The following is a 16,911-nucleotide window of genomic DNA, read 5'->3' on the forward strand; positions in this document are numbered from 1 at the left end:
GAACTTCAACCAAGTTTTTCTAACTTTATAAGGAATTTTTTTCAATAAAATTTTTTTCACTGAATTGTCATTAAAAATATACTCCGAAGAATGTTGGTATGAACATGATGCAAACATCATTGTTATGTGGGATGCACGTTTAAGCGCTCTTAACAGTAAAACGTTTTGAGCGCTTTAACTCAGAACAAGCCCAATCAGTTATTAGTGCCCAAAATACGCAAAGAACGATCGCAAAGCGCCCCTTTCATTTAGTAATCAATATGATTCATGTCGGGACTGTGAAGAAGCCAATTCAATATTTGAATATTTACCTCCCTTAAATATTTATTAACGACACGCGAAACGTGAGGAGGCCTCGCATTATCGTGTATAAGATGAACTTATTTTCTATATAGGTAAAGTGAGAAAGAAACAAAGCGTTCAAAGAAAGAAAATCTGTGTACCTAATGTAGGTACCTTTCATTGGTTAAAGAACCTCCACGTAAAGACAGCAAATCCGTTCTTGCTATCAAGGAAATTCCACCAAAAATAATTACAGAGCCTCCGTTAAACAATCTCATCTCTCTTATGTTAAGCTGTGCATACCGCTCACATGATGGACAAGTAACTCTTATAGGTGTCGATCAGAACTGTTTACGGTATGTACCTATCTTTCAGTTTTTAAAGTTTTGTTAATTGTTGTTATTTTTTATTGTTAATTTAGTATTGTCCCAATTCACACACATGTTAGAGAATAAAACGAGTCTATTTTCTTTGTTTTTAAAGATATCAGGGACAATCCTAAAACAAAATGTTCACAAAACCTAAACCTAAACCCAAAAACAACATGATTTCGATGTATGCCCACCCTTTTACCTTGTCCTCCCTACAGGGTGTCTCAAACTTAACACAAGAAAAACATTTCTGTTTTTCCACTCAGTATAAGCTCCAAAAAGAAGTTTTAGTAAACTTTTGCCCAACAGTGTAAACATCAAAGAAAAATCTAAGATAATAAAAGAAGATTAACGAAATCCGTTAATCGGTTAACGGGAAAATCAACTACTATGAAAATAGGCATAATTTTAGTGGTTGAAAACTTTTGCAGATTAGTTTAGTTTCAGATCATTTTGTATCGAATTACAACTATCAATCTACGTTTCTATAATAGTTTGAATGCATTTTTTTTTTAATTTAGCTTACTTGAAAGTTGTTACAGATTATTTGGTTGTTGCAAGAAGTTACAGAGTATTGCTATTTATTGACTTACATGCCACTCTTATTGTCAAAGCTCCGTGAATCACCTTGCACAAAATAGTATCCACCAAATATTCAAAAATCACACACATGCACGTTTAAGCGCTCTTAACACCAAAACGTTTTTAGCGCTTTAACTCAGAACAAGCGCAATCAGTTATTAGTGCCCGAAAATACGCTTAGAGCGATAGAGAAGCACCCCTTTCACTTATTCCTGTGCCGGCACGGGCCTACTTGACGAATCGCGTGGTCCGCGAAAGGACTGGCTGCCACTTTCACTGTTCTGACCGTTCTGCAGCGCCTTCTTCGATGCGAAGTGGAGGTTAGAAACAAACGGAGCGTGGGCCGCGGCCCCAAAGGCTGACAGGTTCCGCCACTCCGTTTGGCGACCGACGCGGTCGCTGCAGCCAGGTGGAAAAATCACCGTCTTGATCGCAGGTAATCATTTAACTTTGTTAGTTTTGTTTAGTTGTAACAAGCACTTGAAAAATGATACAGAAACCCAAGAAAATTCTCATAGAAAATATACAGGATGTTACAAAATACTACAGATTCTAAGATAAAATCATAAACATGAAAGTTTTAGAAGACTTAATTTTCAATCTAATAGCACATAAAATAATACTAAAAATATTACTCTATATCCCACCAGATTGAAAACAATGGGAACCTTCTCTGGTTACACCTCTGAGGCTTCTAAAATTTGCAAGCCATAACGGATGCTGAGACTAAGGAAGATGAGGGAATGTTACAATTTATTCTGCGCAATGAAGCAATGTGTTCAAAAAATAAAAATACGCAAATCGGAAAATAATCATAGAAATGAGTTAAATTTTTATACTCGGGGGTTTTTGAAGTCGCTGAACACGAATATCGGATCGGCGAAGCTGTAAGAGGTACCTGGTGCCCGGTATAAACGTCGTCTCCTGGAGTTTTATGGAAATTCATTATGAACATCGTTGAAAGTTATTATCCCGATGTTTTTGAGCTCGTTGAACACGAAAATTGCATCGAAGATGCTGTAAGAGGTACCTGGTGCCCTGTATCTACGTCATTTCCGGGAATTTGATCCACATTCGTAACAAAATGTATTGAAACTTGTTATTATTCGGGGTAGTGAACAAGATTCGCATAACTCAGAGGGCTATGGAGCGCCAGATGTTGGATGTCTCCCTGAGGAACCGAATCACAAACGAAGAAATACGTCGTAGAACAAAAACAACAGACGCCGTCGAAAGAATCGCGTCGCTCAAGTGGAATCGGTCAGGACACGTCGCCAGATTGTCAGACAACGAGACAACCGATGAACAAAACGTATTGTCGAGTGGAGGCCACGAGAAGAAGCACTACGGAGTAGAGGACGACCACCAAACAGATGGGCTGACGATCTAAAGCATATTGTCAGTAACTGGATGCAAGCCGCACAAAACAGAGAAAGATGGAAAGAGCTGAGGGAGACCTATGTCCAGCAGTGGACAAGTACGGGTTGATGATGATGATTATTCAGGGTTTTTAAGGTTACTGAGAGTTTAATCATATCGAGGTTCTAACATCCTTATAATAAAAAAATCTAAAAATTGTTTTATAAAATCTCAGGAGACGACGTACCTATATAGGGTGAGGCAAATAAAGGGCCTGTTAGAAATATCTCGAGAACTAAAGACAACAGAATCATGAAAATTGGAATAAAGGGGTTTTGAAGGATGGTCTATTAAATGAAAATATTTTCATCTCTTTGCAACTTCCGGTTATACCGGAAGTTGCTTATAACTTCGTTTTTTTAAATGGGACACCCTATATATTTTTACATTTTTAGATTCTCTTCGATGTCTTCTTTCTTAAAATATGAGGTTTTGTAATATTATACAGGGTATTTAAAAGATAATTACGTTTTTTTATTAATTTCGTAGCAAAATTAACACCCTGTAGAATTGTAGTAGTTTGACATCTAAAACTCTACTTACGTTCAAATGATTTTTAATATACTCTACTATTGTTAAGAATCATATAGCTAAATTTTTAATTTTAGTACCTATACAGGGTTGGTCGAAACTCGGAATGAGTATTTTCTGAGTTTTCTTAAATGGAACACCCTGTATTTTAGTATTGTAGTGAAATAATATTTTATGGTACTTTTTTTATTTCTTAAGCATTCCCTATTCGCGGTGTGCAAGTACTTGGAAAGGGAAACGAGAAACGACCCTGCGCGAGTCGCGGAGAAATATTGCAACTATCTTAAATAATTCACATTGTCAATTGAAATTGTCAAATTGACGTATATTTCATACCTTCTGTCAATGAAGCAGAAAAATTATATATTGCTCCACAATATTGATATGATATGCAATTATTATATAAAGGTAAATTTAATTAATTGTATTTTGCTTGCAGTACTGCATTTTAATAACTAATTTTATTTACTACATACAATTGTTGATGTTTTCATAACATAACCTGAATCTTATTTTTTCTTCTTATTATTTTTTTGGACTATGGCCTTGACAATTATCCAGTAACCAGGACTAATATAATTGGCCAATATAATTAAAAGTGCGAATAATAGTACAGAGCGTAGAAATACGGGTCGCTTTGCCGAACTTGCACGGTCCCAATACCTAACTGCTTTAATTTGTGCTTAATTGTTAATCGCACCAACAATCTTAACTACGTAGGTATTTTGATAGCTAAACCATTATTGGTAATTTTAAGGACCAGTCTGGATTAATATGTATTTATTTCTGAAAAATTATTTGGGATCGAGTATTTTCACGGCCAACCTAATAAAATTTTACGTATTTTTTGTTGCAATTAATGTTTAGCTTGAATCACCAATAACTCACAAATTAAAGCAGTTAGGTATACGGAATGCTTAAGAAATAAAAAAAGTACTATAAAATATCATTTCACTACAATACAAAAATACAGGGTGGTCTATTTAAGAAAACTTAGAAAATACTCATTCCGAGTTTCGACCAATACTGTATACTAAAATTAAAAATTTAGCTATACTAATGATTCTTAACAATAGTAGAGTATATTAAAAATCATTTGAACGTAAGTAGAGTTTTAGATGTCAAACTACTACAATTCTACAGGGTGTGAATGTTGCTACGAAATTAATAAAAAAAAGGAATTATCTTTTAAAATACCCTGTATAATATTACAAAACCTCATATTTTAAGAAAGAAGACATCGAAGAGAATCTAAAAATGTAAAAATATACAGGGTGTCCCATTTAAAAAAACGAAGTTATAAGCAACTTCCGGTATAACCGGAAGTTGCAAAGAGATGAAAATATTTTCATTTAATAGATCATCCTTTAAAACTCCTTTATTCCAATTTTCATGATTCTGTTGCCTTTAGTTCTCGAGATATTTCTAATAGGCCAGTTATCTGCCTCACCCTATATACCTTATTGGAAACATCCACTGTACCATGCCAATGGCCATTAAGCTAAAAAAATTGAAAATAATTTTCCAAAAAAATGGTGTATTCTACCGACTTTAAGAGCCAGTACTTTCTGTTAGCTATTCGGGGTTTAATAGGGACAGAAAGTACCGGCCCTAAGAATATCTTTAATTAGTACTAGAATACCCCAAAATTTAATAATACAGTGTCAAAAATGTTTAAAAGTTATAAGACAAAAACATTATGCGATAAAATAACCATTGCAGTACCCAAAACGGACGCATATGACCGATACCTATACTACAATTATTGATGGAATCGCTTTATATGTCTGGAAAATAAATAGTCACCATCTTCAAAGAGTTCTAGCTTTCTTTTCGGACTAGGTGAATTGTGTTAAATTGTCTAAAAATTATCTGAGAAATCTCCGATCTTCATTTGTCAGAAGAGTTTCTGGGCTGGGCACCCTGTATAAAACTAAAGTACATATATGTAATCGTCCTTGATTCTTCAAAATGCATATTAGTTCAATTTTGTTAATTGGGCCGTTATTTAATTGGAAGCTAATAGAATGGATTTTGCTATTGCTTGGTACTAAGTGGCACGAGACTTGGAAAACAATTTTGACCGAGGGTTATATACGTACATGTTCGATCAAATATTGCATTTCTGGGAAGTGCACTTGAAATGGGCGCCTACGCAGCTATGGCGGTCGAGACAAAGACAAACAAATTGTTTATATTCAACTTTTAACTAATTTAACAACCGTTTCAATAAAAAAATGGTTTTATAACTAATCCTTTTATTAGTCCAGTCATCAGAAATTTGATCTCTAAAAATCGAGACAGAATTTTGATGAGAATGTCAATTTTGGGAGCCAAAAAATTTTGTCACTCCTACCCCTGGGATTCCCCCTAAAACACCCCAACGAAAAACATCCCACATAACAATGATGTTCGCATCATGTTCTAAGCATATATCCTACCAACATTCGTCGAAGTATATCCTTTTTAGTATATGCGTAGTACAAGCATAGCATGTACCATAAAAAACATTCTAAATTTCATGTTCTTTGCATGTGCTTCAAAGCATATTCTTGCACCGAATATACTGAGCACATTCGTGTACGTAGTATCTCGGAATGTTCGTAAAAGTTTATTCTTAGAATATACCTTAATCGAATATTCTTAGTATATGCGTAAGAATATGCAAAAGTATATGCTTAACACATACTTGTATATACTTTTAAAATATCTTAAAAAGAATATACTGTATGTACCTATAGGAAGAAGAATAATGTTAGCCTATAGATTATCAACTTCGCGTTAAGAATAATTAATAAAGTTTAGGTATGTTGGTAGGTACTACTGCTAATCTAATTCATTTTTTTTAAACCGTTTTAATTGTATGGTAACAAAGTTATGACACTGTCATCTTAGCCGAAAGTATTGAAGATCTTCAAAGACTTGTGACCAGAATAGCGGAGTTTGGACAAGAATATGGTCTAACAATGAAACGTCAAGAAGATAAAGTTTATGAGAATATCGAAAACTCAAATAAATAACGAGAATCTCTACATAAACGGATCCAATGTCATACATATCTTGGAACAATGATCAACTCCACAAGGTGATTAATTCCAGGAAATCAAAATCAGAATAGAAAAGGCTAAAGCAAATTTCAATAAAATGAGAAAAGTGCTCTGCACAAGAGATTTTAAGTTGGAGCTAAGAATTGGGTTGGCTAGGTGCTACGTTTTATCGACTTTGTTTTATGAAATGGAATCTTGGACCTTGAATGCGGCATCAATGAAAAAACTAGAATCATTCGATTTGTGGGTGTACAGAACAATTCTGAAAATATCGTGGACAGAACAAGTCACAAACAAAGAGGGTCTGAGAAAGATGAATAAAAAATATAATATCTCGGATAAATTACACGTGAAGAGAGATACAACTTGCTCCAATTGATTATGCAGGGAAACAGTCAAGGAAAAAAAACGCACAGGGAGACGTAGAATATCAAGGCTGCGCAACCTGAGAAGATGGTACGGATATACATCAAATTTTTCAAAAATAACTTTTACGGAACTTTTCAGAGCAGCCGTTTTCAATGTCCGAATATATATGATGATTGCCGACCCCCGTTATAGTTCAATTTCGTTAATTAGGCCGATATTAAACTGGAAGCTAATATAATGAATTTTGCTATTGCTTGGCACTAAGTGGCACCAGACTTAGAAAACAATTTTGACAGAGGGTTATATACCTACATGTTCGAACACATATTGCATTTCTGGGAAGTGCACTTAAAATGGGCGCCTACGTAGCTATGGCGATCGAGACAAAGACAAACACATTGTTTATATTCAACTTTTAACTAATTTAACAACCGTTTCAATAAAAAATTGTTTTATAACTAATTCTTTTATTAGTCCATAGTCATAAAACAAAAATCTGTGGCTAACGGACCTGCATAAAATTTTTTCACACACACAGTCCATATAGTCATCAGATTTGATCTCTAAAAACGAGACCAACAAGATGAATGTCGATGAGAATGTCAATTTTGGGACCACAAAAAGATGCAAAAAAGTTTGTCTCTATCCCGAGATCACTCCTAGAACACCCCAATGAAAAACATCAGAACAATATTGGATCTGGGCTCAATAGGTCTCCTTCTTTTTTTTATCGAGTCTTAAAACTTGCGGTACACAGTTTAATTGGTGAAAATAAGCACCCTGTTGAATCGACTATTAACAAGTTTTCTTCCTCTTTTCCTATACGCTGTGAGCTCGTACGTAGAGGGGATATTTACAAATTCGCGAGCGCCAGTAGTGGCAAGTCTGTAAACGTTTACCGGAAATTTGACATAAATGTCAAAGTGATTAATTTAAAATTAAAAACATTAATTATAAAAAATATTAGTTGCTCAAAGCTGTGGTATATATTTTTACCTTAAATATACTTATGTTTTAAACACTGAATTTAAGTTTTTTTAATGTTCCGTAATATGTAATTATAATTTAATCTAAAAATCTTAGCGCCATCTACACGATAATTGTGAAAGTATCCGAAGTAAGAAATTCATATTTTATTAATAGAACGTCACAATGATTAGCAAAATCGATTACAATTTAATTACATTTTTGCGTTGTAAATGTTAAGCGATAAAAATTAAATAATAAATTTAAAAATTACCGGTGAAAGTTGAATTAGTAATCCGCTAGGAGCGCCACTAGCGAAGCTCATTATACCCATTATTTCCATTTTCTAAAAGGAAAAGTCCACGAGTCTTGCAACGTTCCAAACCATGGCACAAAAGTTCATCTTGATATAAAAAACGATCCTTTTTTATTTGGGGTCAATATGCATTCTTCTATTATTACTAGACGAAGCAACGAAGCACTAAAAAGCCCAAAACCTAGGAATTTTGTGCAGTAAGATGGATCGTCATGCAACTTTTTGCATTCGATTCGAGAAAGTGTCAGGGAATTTTGAGAAGTAAATTGATCTCTGGCAAAAATTTTTATGCATAATAAAATCCATTTTTAAAGTGTATCTCGAAGAGATGGAAAATGAAAAATTTAAAACTGAGGAAATATTAACGGAAATAAGTTCAATTTTTTTACTTGGGGGTTTTGGAGGTCACTGAACACGAATTTCATGACGGCGATGGTCTCCGAGGTACCTGATGCCCAGGGTGGAACTCGTCGCCTGGGACGATCGAATATTTCACCGGACGATTGAATAATTCGCGAAATGAAGATTGGATCGAAAAACTGAAAAATACGTGTTCAATATTTTTCAAAAATCTATCGCCTGGTACTAAACACGACCCCCCACTCAATCCCTGGAGATGGAGTCGGGATAACTTTAAAATCTTAAATAGACCCCCATTTGTTATTGTAGATTTGGATTGCATACGTAAAAATAAGCAACTTTTATTCGAGATATTTTTTCGAATTGTGGATAAATGGTGCCATAATCGGAAAAAACGATTTATCGTGATACCATAGGTAAATTATAGAAACGGTCTCTATAATATCTCAAGAAATGCACTTCCAAATAAAACACCAAAAAATAAGTCCTTAATATTTTTCAATAACCTATTGAATAACATCAAACACGACTCTCCACCTCTTGGAGGTGGGGTGGGGGTAACTTTAAAATCTTCAATAAGAGCCCTCATTTTTATTGCAGATTTGGATTCCATACGTAAAAATAAGTAACTTTTATTCCAGACATTTTTTCGAATTATGGATAGAGGGCGCTATAATCGGAATAACACTACTTATTAGCGCCATATATCAACAATTCTAAAGAAATGTTTCGAATAAATGCTACCTATTTTTTGATGGGGAATCCATATCTTCAATAAAACGTGGGGATTGCTATTTAATTCTACCATCCCCCTCCAGGGGGTGGAGTCGAGGGTCGTGTTTGATGTTATTCAATAGGATCTTGAAAAGAAGATGTGTTTGTCCGTGACGACTGTTGGCGATCATCATGGCAATATTTATCTGATCTGCAACAGCGCGGAAAAGATACACAGATGTGTTGAAACAGGTTCTGAGGTTCTTCTTCTTCCTGAACCTCTCTTTTCAAATATTTTTCCTTGCAGGATGACTTGTAGAAGGGCACATCTGGATTTATTTCGATAATGCGTCCAAAGTATTCTAACTTTCGAGTTTTGATGATGGTCATCATCGGTTCTTCTTCATTCTTCCCAGGACTTCCTCAATTGGGCTCCGGGATTTTAAGAATTCTACTGTATAGCCACATCTTAAATGCTTCTAATTTTCTGCACATAGGTATCTTCGTTCAAGGTCCACGATTCAACACCATAAAAGGATAGAGGTGACGTAGCATCGCAGCATTCTTACTTTTATACCAAGAGTGAGGTTGTGGCTCTTGAAGAAGACCTCCATCTGGTTGAGAGTGGATCTAGCTTTTCTAATAAGCCCTCTTATTTCTTGGTTGTTAGTTCATTCTTCATTTATTATGGTGCCGAGGTAGTTGTGGTGCATCACTCTTCCCAAAGGGGTTTGGTTGATATAGTTGCCCTTCTGTTATCTTTTTCTTGCTAATGATCATAAGCTTTGTCTTCTTTACGTTTATATTGAGTCCACATTGTTGACTGTAATACATGATTTTGTTCATAAGGACTTGTAGGTATTTTAGGTTGTCCGCAAATACTATGGTATCATCTGCACACCTGATAGTACTTATTCAGTTTTTCAGCGTTTTTCTTCCCTTTCTTTAACAAAATCAAACAAATCTACAAATTAAGGGAAATAATTATTATTATTTACTAATATATACAATTTATTAGTTTCGAAAAAATTACAATAGGTAAATAGGATGCATATCACAATTAAAACATACTAAATTAAAAAAAAACAAATATGGGACTGGGACGTAATATTTTTAAATATCTACTAATAATGTATTATGATCTGCATCAACAAGCAAATATAATTTTAGATCATATTAGCAGAAATTTGTACACATACTATAAAAAAATAAATCAATTATTCACTACAAACAATTAAGGTAACCGGTCAAAACTACCGAGGATAAAATAAAAAATGAATTTTTGAAAAAACTTATTTTCAACTCTGCGTTGTCCGTGCCTGATAGACCATATATCAGATTTTAACTCTAAGGCAACTGCTTGAAAAAGGATGAGAATAATCTCTTCATAGATTTTCGACAAGTGTATAACAGCATTAAAGGGGATCACATGTGGAATGCAATGGCAGAACTTCCCAGTTCCAAAAAAACTTATCCAGTTAACTTGTGAAGATATGTGTAAATGACTGTAGATCCAGAGTATGGATGGGTAACAAACTATCAGAATCTTTTAAAATCAGCAATACCCTGAAACAAGGAGATGTTTGTCACCTCTCCTTTTTAGTACAATCCTGTAGAAAGCACATCACAAATTAGAACAGAAGTAGTCAGTAAATGGACCAAAATTACTGCTAGCATATATGGATGACATTGATATTGTCTACATTAATGACTGATGGATGACATTGATAACTGGTCTAAGAGTCAATGAAGGGAAAACCAAATATTATGTACATTAACAGACTAAAGAGAAGATATAGAATAGGCAAAATGTTACAATAGACCAATATAACTTTGAAAGAGTAGAAAGTTCTAAATATCTTGGAGCGACAATCATCACAGATAACGATATTATGGAAGGGATAAAAGAGAAAATAAGAATATTTTCTATACACGATTTTCTCATACAAATAACAATTTTTCACCATTTTATCCAACATTCAAAAATATTTATAGTATTTTCTAATGTTACATTATTTGTTAGCGAATATAATTATTATTTAATGATTTTCGTGAAATATTAAACAATTATATTCGCCATAATTAATCATTTCAAGAATGAAAGCAAAATTAACTTAAGTTCTAAAGGGCAATGATAAAATGAAGTACTTTTTCTAACAGCACTGTATCATTAACGTGAAATTTTTTAACTAAAACGACTATTGGCTCCAATTTATAAACAGTAATGTTAGATGTAGTAAGAAAAACAGTTTATCACAAAAATATAATACTTACAAGCTTTTTAAGAACTACGATACATTTCCAATAAAGACGCAAATATTAAATATCGTTATAATTTTTTATTTGGAATTCATTTATACAATTAGGTAGGTACTAAGTCCAAAACTGTTAACTTTATACATATCTCATCGATTTTGACGCATATTTCCTAAAATGAATGTGATATGCCTACTTTTATCTGTTAGAAAACTTTTTTCTATATCTTTTAGACCAAGAGATTAAGTAGACTTTGTATGTGAATTAGTAAAAACTATACTGCTTTATCTTGTCCAATTAACTTAACTTACACTCACAAGAGTAGAGAGCATGGTAAAAATCCAAAACTATTTCTCAAGACCCTTCCATTGCAAAAATGGACTAAGACATAAATGGACTATTGTGTATCTTATTTAACCTGGCATTAGAAAAAATAATTCGAGAATCGCACATTAATATGAATGGTGTTATTCTGAAGCTATTTCCTTGTGGCATTTTTATAATTAACTATTTTGATTGGGAAATAAGCCACAATTAAATTGAAAAAAATATTTTACAGTTGAACCTGCTTATTAGAATACTGGTTTAAGGAATAAAAATCTGAAGTCCCAAAATGTTTTTACTATGCACATATGATTGGTTTTTAGAATATCCCTGTTATAGGAATACTTTTGCTTGACACGAAGGCTATTCCAATAAGCGGGTTTGACTGTATTTAATAAAATTATTTTCCACAATCAAAATAGTTAATATGAATGGTATTATCTTTAATAAATCAGTACAAATGGTCGAATATGCAGATGACATAGATATCATAGGTAGGTCCACAGAATCTCTGACTGAAGCATTTCGTTCGTTAAGAGCATCTGCACTGAGAATGGGGCTAAATATAAATGTTCAAAAGACCAATATATGTGTTGAACTAGGTCAAGCAACCTGACACCTATAAGAATAATAATTGACAATCTAGAACTGGAAGGGGTCGATACCTTCATATACTTAGGCTCGCTACTAACTAAAGATAACGACGTTAGTGAAGAAATTAAAAGAAGAATAGTGCTCACCAATAAGTGTTACTATGGCTTAAGAAGACAAATGGCCTACCTAGAAAAATTGAATTGACTGCCTACAAAACACCAATAAGACCAGTTCTAACGTATAGTATAGAAACTTGTTCACTTACACCAAATGACCAAGAACTGCTCAAATGTTTTGAGCAAAAATTCTAATAAGAATATATGGACGGATAAAAAAGAAGGTTTGTGGCGCAGATGTTACAACTTTCGAGTTTTGGAGAACCTGACATGAAATTCATTAATGTAGCACAATTTAAATAGATAGGGCATGTAATTAGGAGAGAGGAGGATGCCATAGTCATAAAAGTTTTTGACCTAAGAGGGCCGATAGGACAACAAGCATTAGGAAGACAGAGATTTAGGTACCAAGACAAATTAAGAGAATTATTTAAAATTTATTGGAATTAGAGCATAGAGAAGAGTTGCCAGAGACAGGCAATGTTTATAGACAGGCAATAGAAGACATATAGTTTATACAATAGTGGTGAAAGAAGCCAAGTGAAAATGATCTAATTACACTAGTTGTATAAAGTAGTTTTAGATTTTGTAATACTTATATAAAAGTAAAAAGCATTGCTATGCCTAAAAAAAATTGATAAGAATTGGTCAATAAATGACATACAAAAAACAAAATTTTTTTTTTAAACAAGTTAAGTTTCTATGATTATTATCTCAAAACAATAACTTTGTGGTAGCACTCTTCACTCCCTAATGCTTTTTTATAGCAGAAAAAGATAGAATTACATAATATGACACATTTTTGCAATACATTATTTGTGCCACTTGGATTATTTACAAGCTACGTTCCATTTTAACACAGTGTACAGTCCTCTCATGTCTTCGTAGCTTCTGTTTATCATAGAATGACTTTGCACAATCAGACACTGCACAGACGAAAGGTCTTTCTCCATTGTGGCTCCTAACGTGAGTGATAAGATGATGGCGTTCGAAAAATGTTTTGAAACATTGTTCGCACTTGTGTAATTTTATACCCTGAAACAAAAATATTTAAACATTAAACAAATCATTTATGAAGACACTGATTCATTATGCTTGAGAAAGTTTTGACAGACCTCACAGAAAGAATAAAAAAAACTTTCATGACTCTAAGGGCCGGTTGTTCAAACGCCAATCAACATTGATCACAATCAAATACTTAATTACTGTCACAACTGTCAATGTCAACTTTGGTTGGATTGCCGAAAACATATTTATTGATGACAATTATGAAATTAGTTAATCAATTATGTTAATAATTTTGTTATGTTAATTGACTAACTAATCTCATAATTATAATTAACTATGTTTTCAGCAACCCAACCAAAGTTGACACTGACAGTTGTGACAGTAATTAAATATTTGATAGTGATCAATGTTGATTAGCGTTCGAACAACCTGCCCTAAGTTTTATTAAATGATTTTCTTGACAGTAGGAGTTGCAGATTTAAACTGAACAAATTCTTTTGGCTCAAAAAACGGAAGTTCACTATGTTTTCTACTAAAAACTTCTTATGTGTAAATACTAGTCTATAAACAACTATTAATATTAATATTGATTATAAAAATGCCACAAGAAAATAGCTTCAGAACAACAACTATTAATACTTCACAAATACAAATTTAAACACCTGTTTTATTGTTTTAACCAACGAATTGTCAACACTGATGGAATCGCCATGAAGCGAACTTAATGACTTCAGGATGAGATAGAAGATAATCAGGTAAAACAAATTGACAGTGCTAGTCAGGTACATCAGGGTTGCCAGATTGGGGTATTTTTCCACAATTTTGGGATAATTTGAAAGCATATAGGGGAACTTCTCTAAGCAGAAATGGTTGGGAGATTTTTTGGGGTGAAAATTATGGAAGATTTTAAGGGGTCATGGAAAATTAAATCTGCGAATGTACACATAGAACTGTATATTATACTCTCATATAATCAAAGAAGATAGGACCAATGAATTATTTCCAGGGCCCTCTGTTGATAAGTAGTATAATTTTTGTTTACTGTTCTCTACATTTGACTACTAATTTATTAAAATGCGGCAAAAATTTAAATTTGGGTGATTTGAGGGAATTTCAGCTTCCAAGTGGGGGTTTTATAAAACTACATCTGGCAACTCTGGTGGTATGTTATAGCAAATTTTACCTGAAAAATTCTGTCTCTCTAGGACCTCTCTCTTGTATGTTGCAGGCAATCTCGCTTCACTGTTTGAATGGGACAGGGCCATTCCATCAGTGTTGACAGTTCGTTGGTTTTAACACATTCACGGACACGCTGTCATTGTATACACATATTCTTATGGAGTAAATGACTTGATATGCAGTCATGACCGTGAATGTGTTAATTGATTCAGTTTTATTATGTTAATAAAATGGAGTTGTTGGTGAATGAGCCTAGACGAATCAATTTTCAAACAAAGAAAATTGATGACAATTGAAAACAAAGTGAGAATCAATGGTTAAGAGATATTGAGGATGGATAACTGGAGGAGAGTAGCCAGAGACAGAAATATTTGGAGGCAGGTGCTGGGGAGACCAGGGCCCGACTTGGGCTGTAGCGTCATAGGAAAGATATTTTTAGTGGACAACATATAGTTTAGGGCAACGGCCATGCAACAAACATGAATTCTGTACCATCCGTGAATAAGTGGATAAGTCAAATCTTAAATTTTTTATTCTTCAAAACTAATAAAATGTTTAAAATGGCCATACCGAAAAGTTTGCATTTTTGAGTTATCGACTTATTCACAGATGGTACAGACCGTGAATAAGTGGATAAGTCAAATCTTAAATTTTTATTCTTCAAAACTAATAAAATGTTTAAAATGGCCATACCGAAAAATTGCATTTTTGAGTTATTCACAGATGGTACAGAATTTTGTGAACAGTGTACAGGCACTACTGATAAGCTGTACTATTTTTAGTTGTATAATTTTGTACTGCCACTAGTTATAGTGGCAAACATTAGGTTTGGGTTTATTTATTTATTTATTTATTTATTTATTATTCATTTACGGACCGAAGTCCATTAGTACATGATACAATTAAAATTTTTTACAATTAAAATGTCACACAAATTAGAAAAATAAGATCTAGTAGATACAAAATTGGTAAATACATAACAAACAATAATAAAGAATAAACTTACTTGCTCTCATTCAACAATTGAGAGCTAGAACATTTTGAAATTGACAAATACAACTTATCCTAGAACAAAGACAATAACAGTAGTTGACAAATCAGTCTTGAAATTAGAACATTAAGTTAAGTATAAATATAATTGTGTGGAAAACGCAGTAAAGTCGTTCACAAAGAAATCAATTTGCGGAGATAATGTGTTTGCTAATTTAAGAGTTTTAGAGAGATAGGAACTTGAACTATAATTTGTGCGGTTAATGACCTCGTGGAAGGTGGTCACAGAACGGGTGGTTCTTGAAGGTACATGTAGACCAATTTTATTTAAAAGTGGGATACAGAATTTATGACCATGAATTAAGTTATATAAGAAGCAAAGATCTTTATGTTGACGACGACTCTGTAATGAGTCAAGTCGAATAATTTGCAGTAAAGACTCATAACTTTGACCAGTGAGATGCATCTTATAAGCATAATAACGTAAGAATTTACGCTGAACTTGTTCGATTTTATTAATATGACAGTTATATTGAGGTGACCAAACACATGATGCATAATCTAAATGTGGTCTAACCAAAGAACAATAAAGAAATTTTAAAGAACGACCAGTCGTAAAGTCATAGCTGCATCTTTTAACAAAGCCAAGCATCTTTAATGACTTAGAAACCATGCTATTAATGTGTAGGTTGAAATTTAAGTTAGTATCAAGAATAACACCCAGATCTATAACTGAGTCAACTAATTGTAACCTAGTGTCCCGTATAAAGTAAGAATTATTCTCAAAGTGTCTTAGTCGAGTAAAAGTTATAGCATGGCATTTGTTTGCATTTAAGTCCATACCATTAAGTGAGCACCATTCCACAAGACCATTAAGATCTGATTGAAAATTGTAGTGATCCAAATCAGAGGTAATTATGTGAAATAATTTAAGGTCATCAGCAAATAGAAGAAATTGAGCAAAATTGAAGCTTTTATTTATGTCATTTATAAATAAATTAAAAAGGATAGGTCCTAAGTGGGAGCCTTGAGGTACACCCGATGTAACTATAATTTCATTAGAGAAATAATTCTTAATACGAACTATCTGCCTTCTATCTAATAGATAATTTCGAATCCAACTAAGCAGAGGATCAGAGAAACCCAACTGTTCGATCTTATGTAACAATAACGTATGGTTGACTCTATCGAATGCCTTGGAAAAATCTGTATAAATCGCATCTACCTGTTGTTTACTTTCCAATGCTTCATTTAAGAAGGAGGTATAATTTAACAAGTTCATTTCAGTTGATCTCCCCATAACAAAACCATACTGTTGTTCAATGATTACATTTTGTATAGTAGGCTTAATTTTGTCACATATTAAACTCTCGAATAGTTTAGGTATAGTATTAAGGATACTAATAGGTCTGTAGCTCTGTACCCCGCTTCTATCTCCATTCTTGAATATCGGTGATATAAAACTAACTTTCCAAACGGGAGGGAAT

The 16,911-nt window shown here is 33.4% G+C and overlaps 2 protein-coding genes across 20 annotated transcripts in view; both read right to left on the reverse strand.

Annotated features, from left to right (window-relative positions):
- LOC114338881 (formin-J) overlaps window positions 1-1,562 on the reverse strand; it is a 552,435-nt gene extending 550,873 nt beyond the window's left edge. For 6 of the 19 annotated variants that reach the window (XM_050655063.1, XM_050655064.1, XM_050655069.1 and 3 more), the window contains exon 1: window positions 1,247-1,553. The gene's annotated coding sequence lies outside the window, so the exon portion shown is untranslated. Of the gene's footprint in view, window positions 1-1,246 lie in introns of all 19 variants that reach the window. The other 13 variants (XM_050655077.1, XM_050655076.1, XM_050655073.1 and 10 more) reach the window with 7 other exon arrangements.
- A 9,714-nt stretch (window positions 1,563-11,276) lies between these two features.
- LOC114338879 (zinc finger protein OZF-like) overlaps window positions 11,277-16,911 on the reverse strand; it is a 31,117-nt gene continuing 25,482 nt past the window's right edge. The window contains exon 5 of the mRNA XM_028289510.2: window positions 11,277-13,282. Within this exon, the coding sequence (XP_028145311.2) occupies window positions 13,082-13,282 (201 nt within the window). The 3' untranslated portion in view covers window positions 11,277-13,081. The remainder of the gene's footprint in view (window positions 13,283-16,911) is intronic.

This window comes from Diabrotica virgifera, chromosome 6 (genome assembly GCF_917563875.1).
Source record: "Diabrotica virgifera virgifera chromosome 6, PGI_DIABVI_V3a".
Lineage (NCBI taxonomy): Eukaryota > Metazoa > Arthropoda > Insecta > Coleoptera > Chrysomelidae > Diabrotica > Diabrotica virgifera.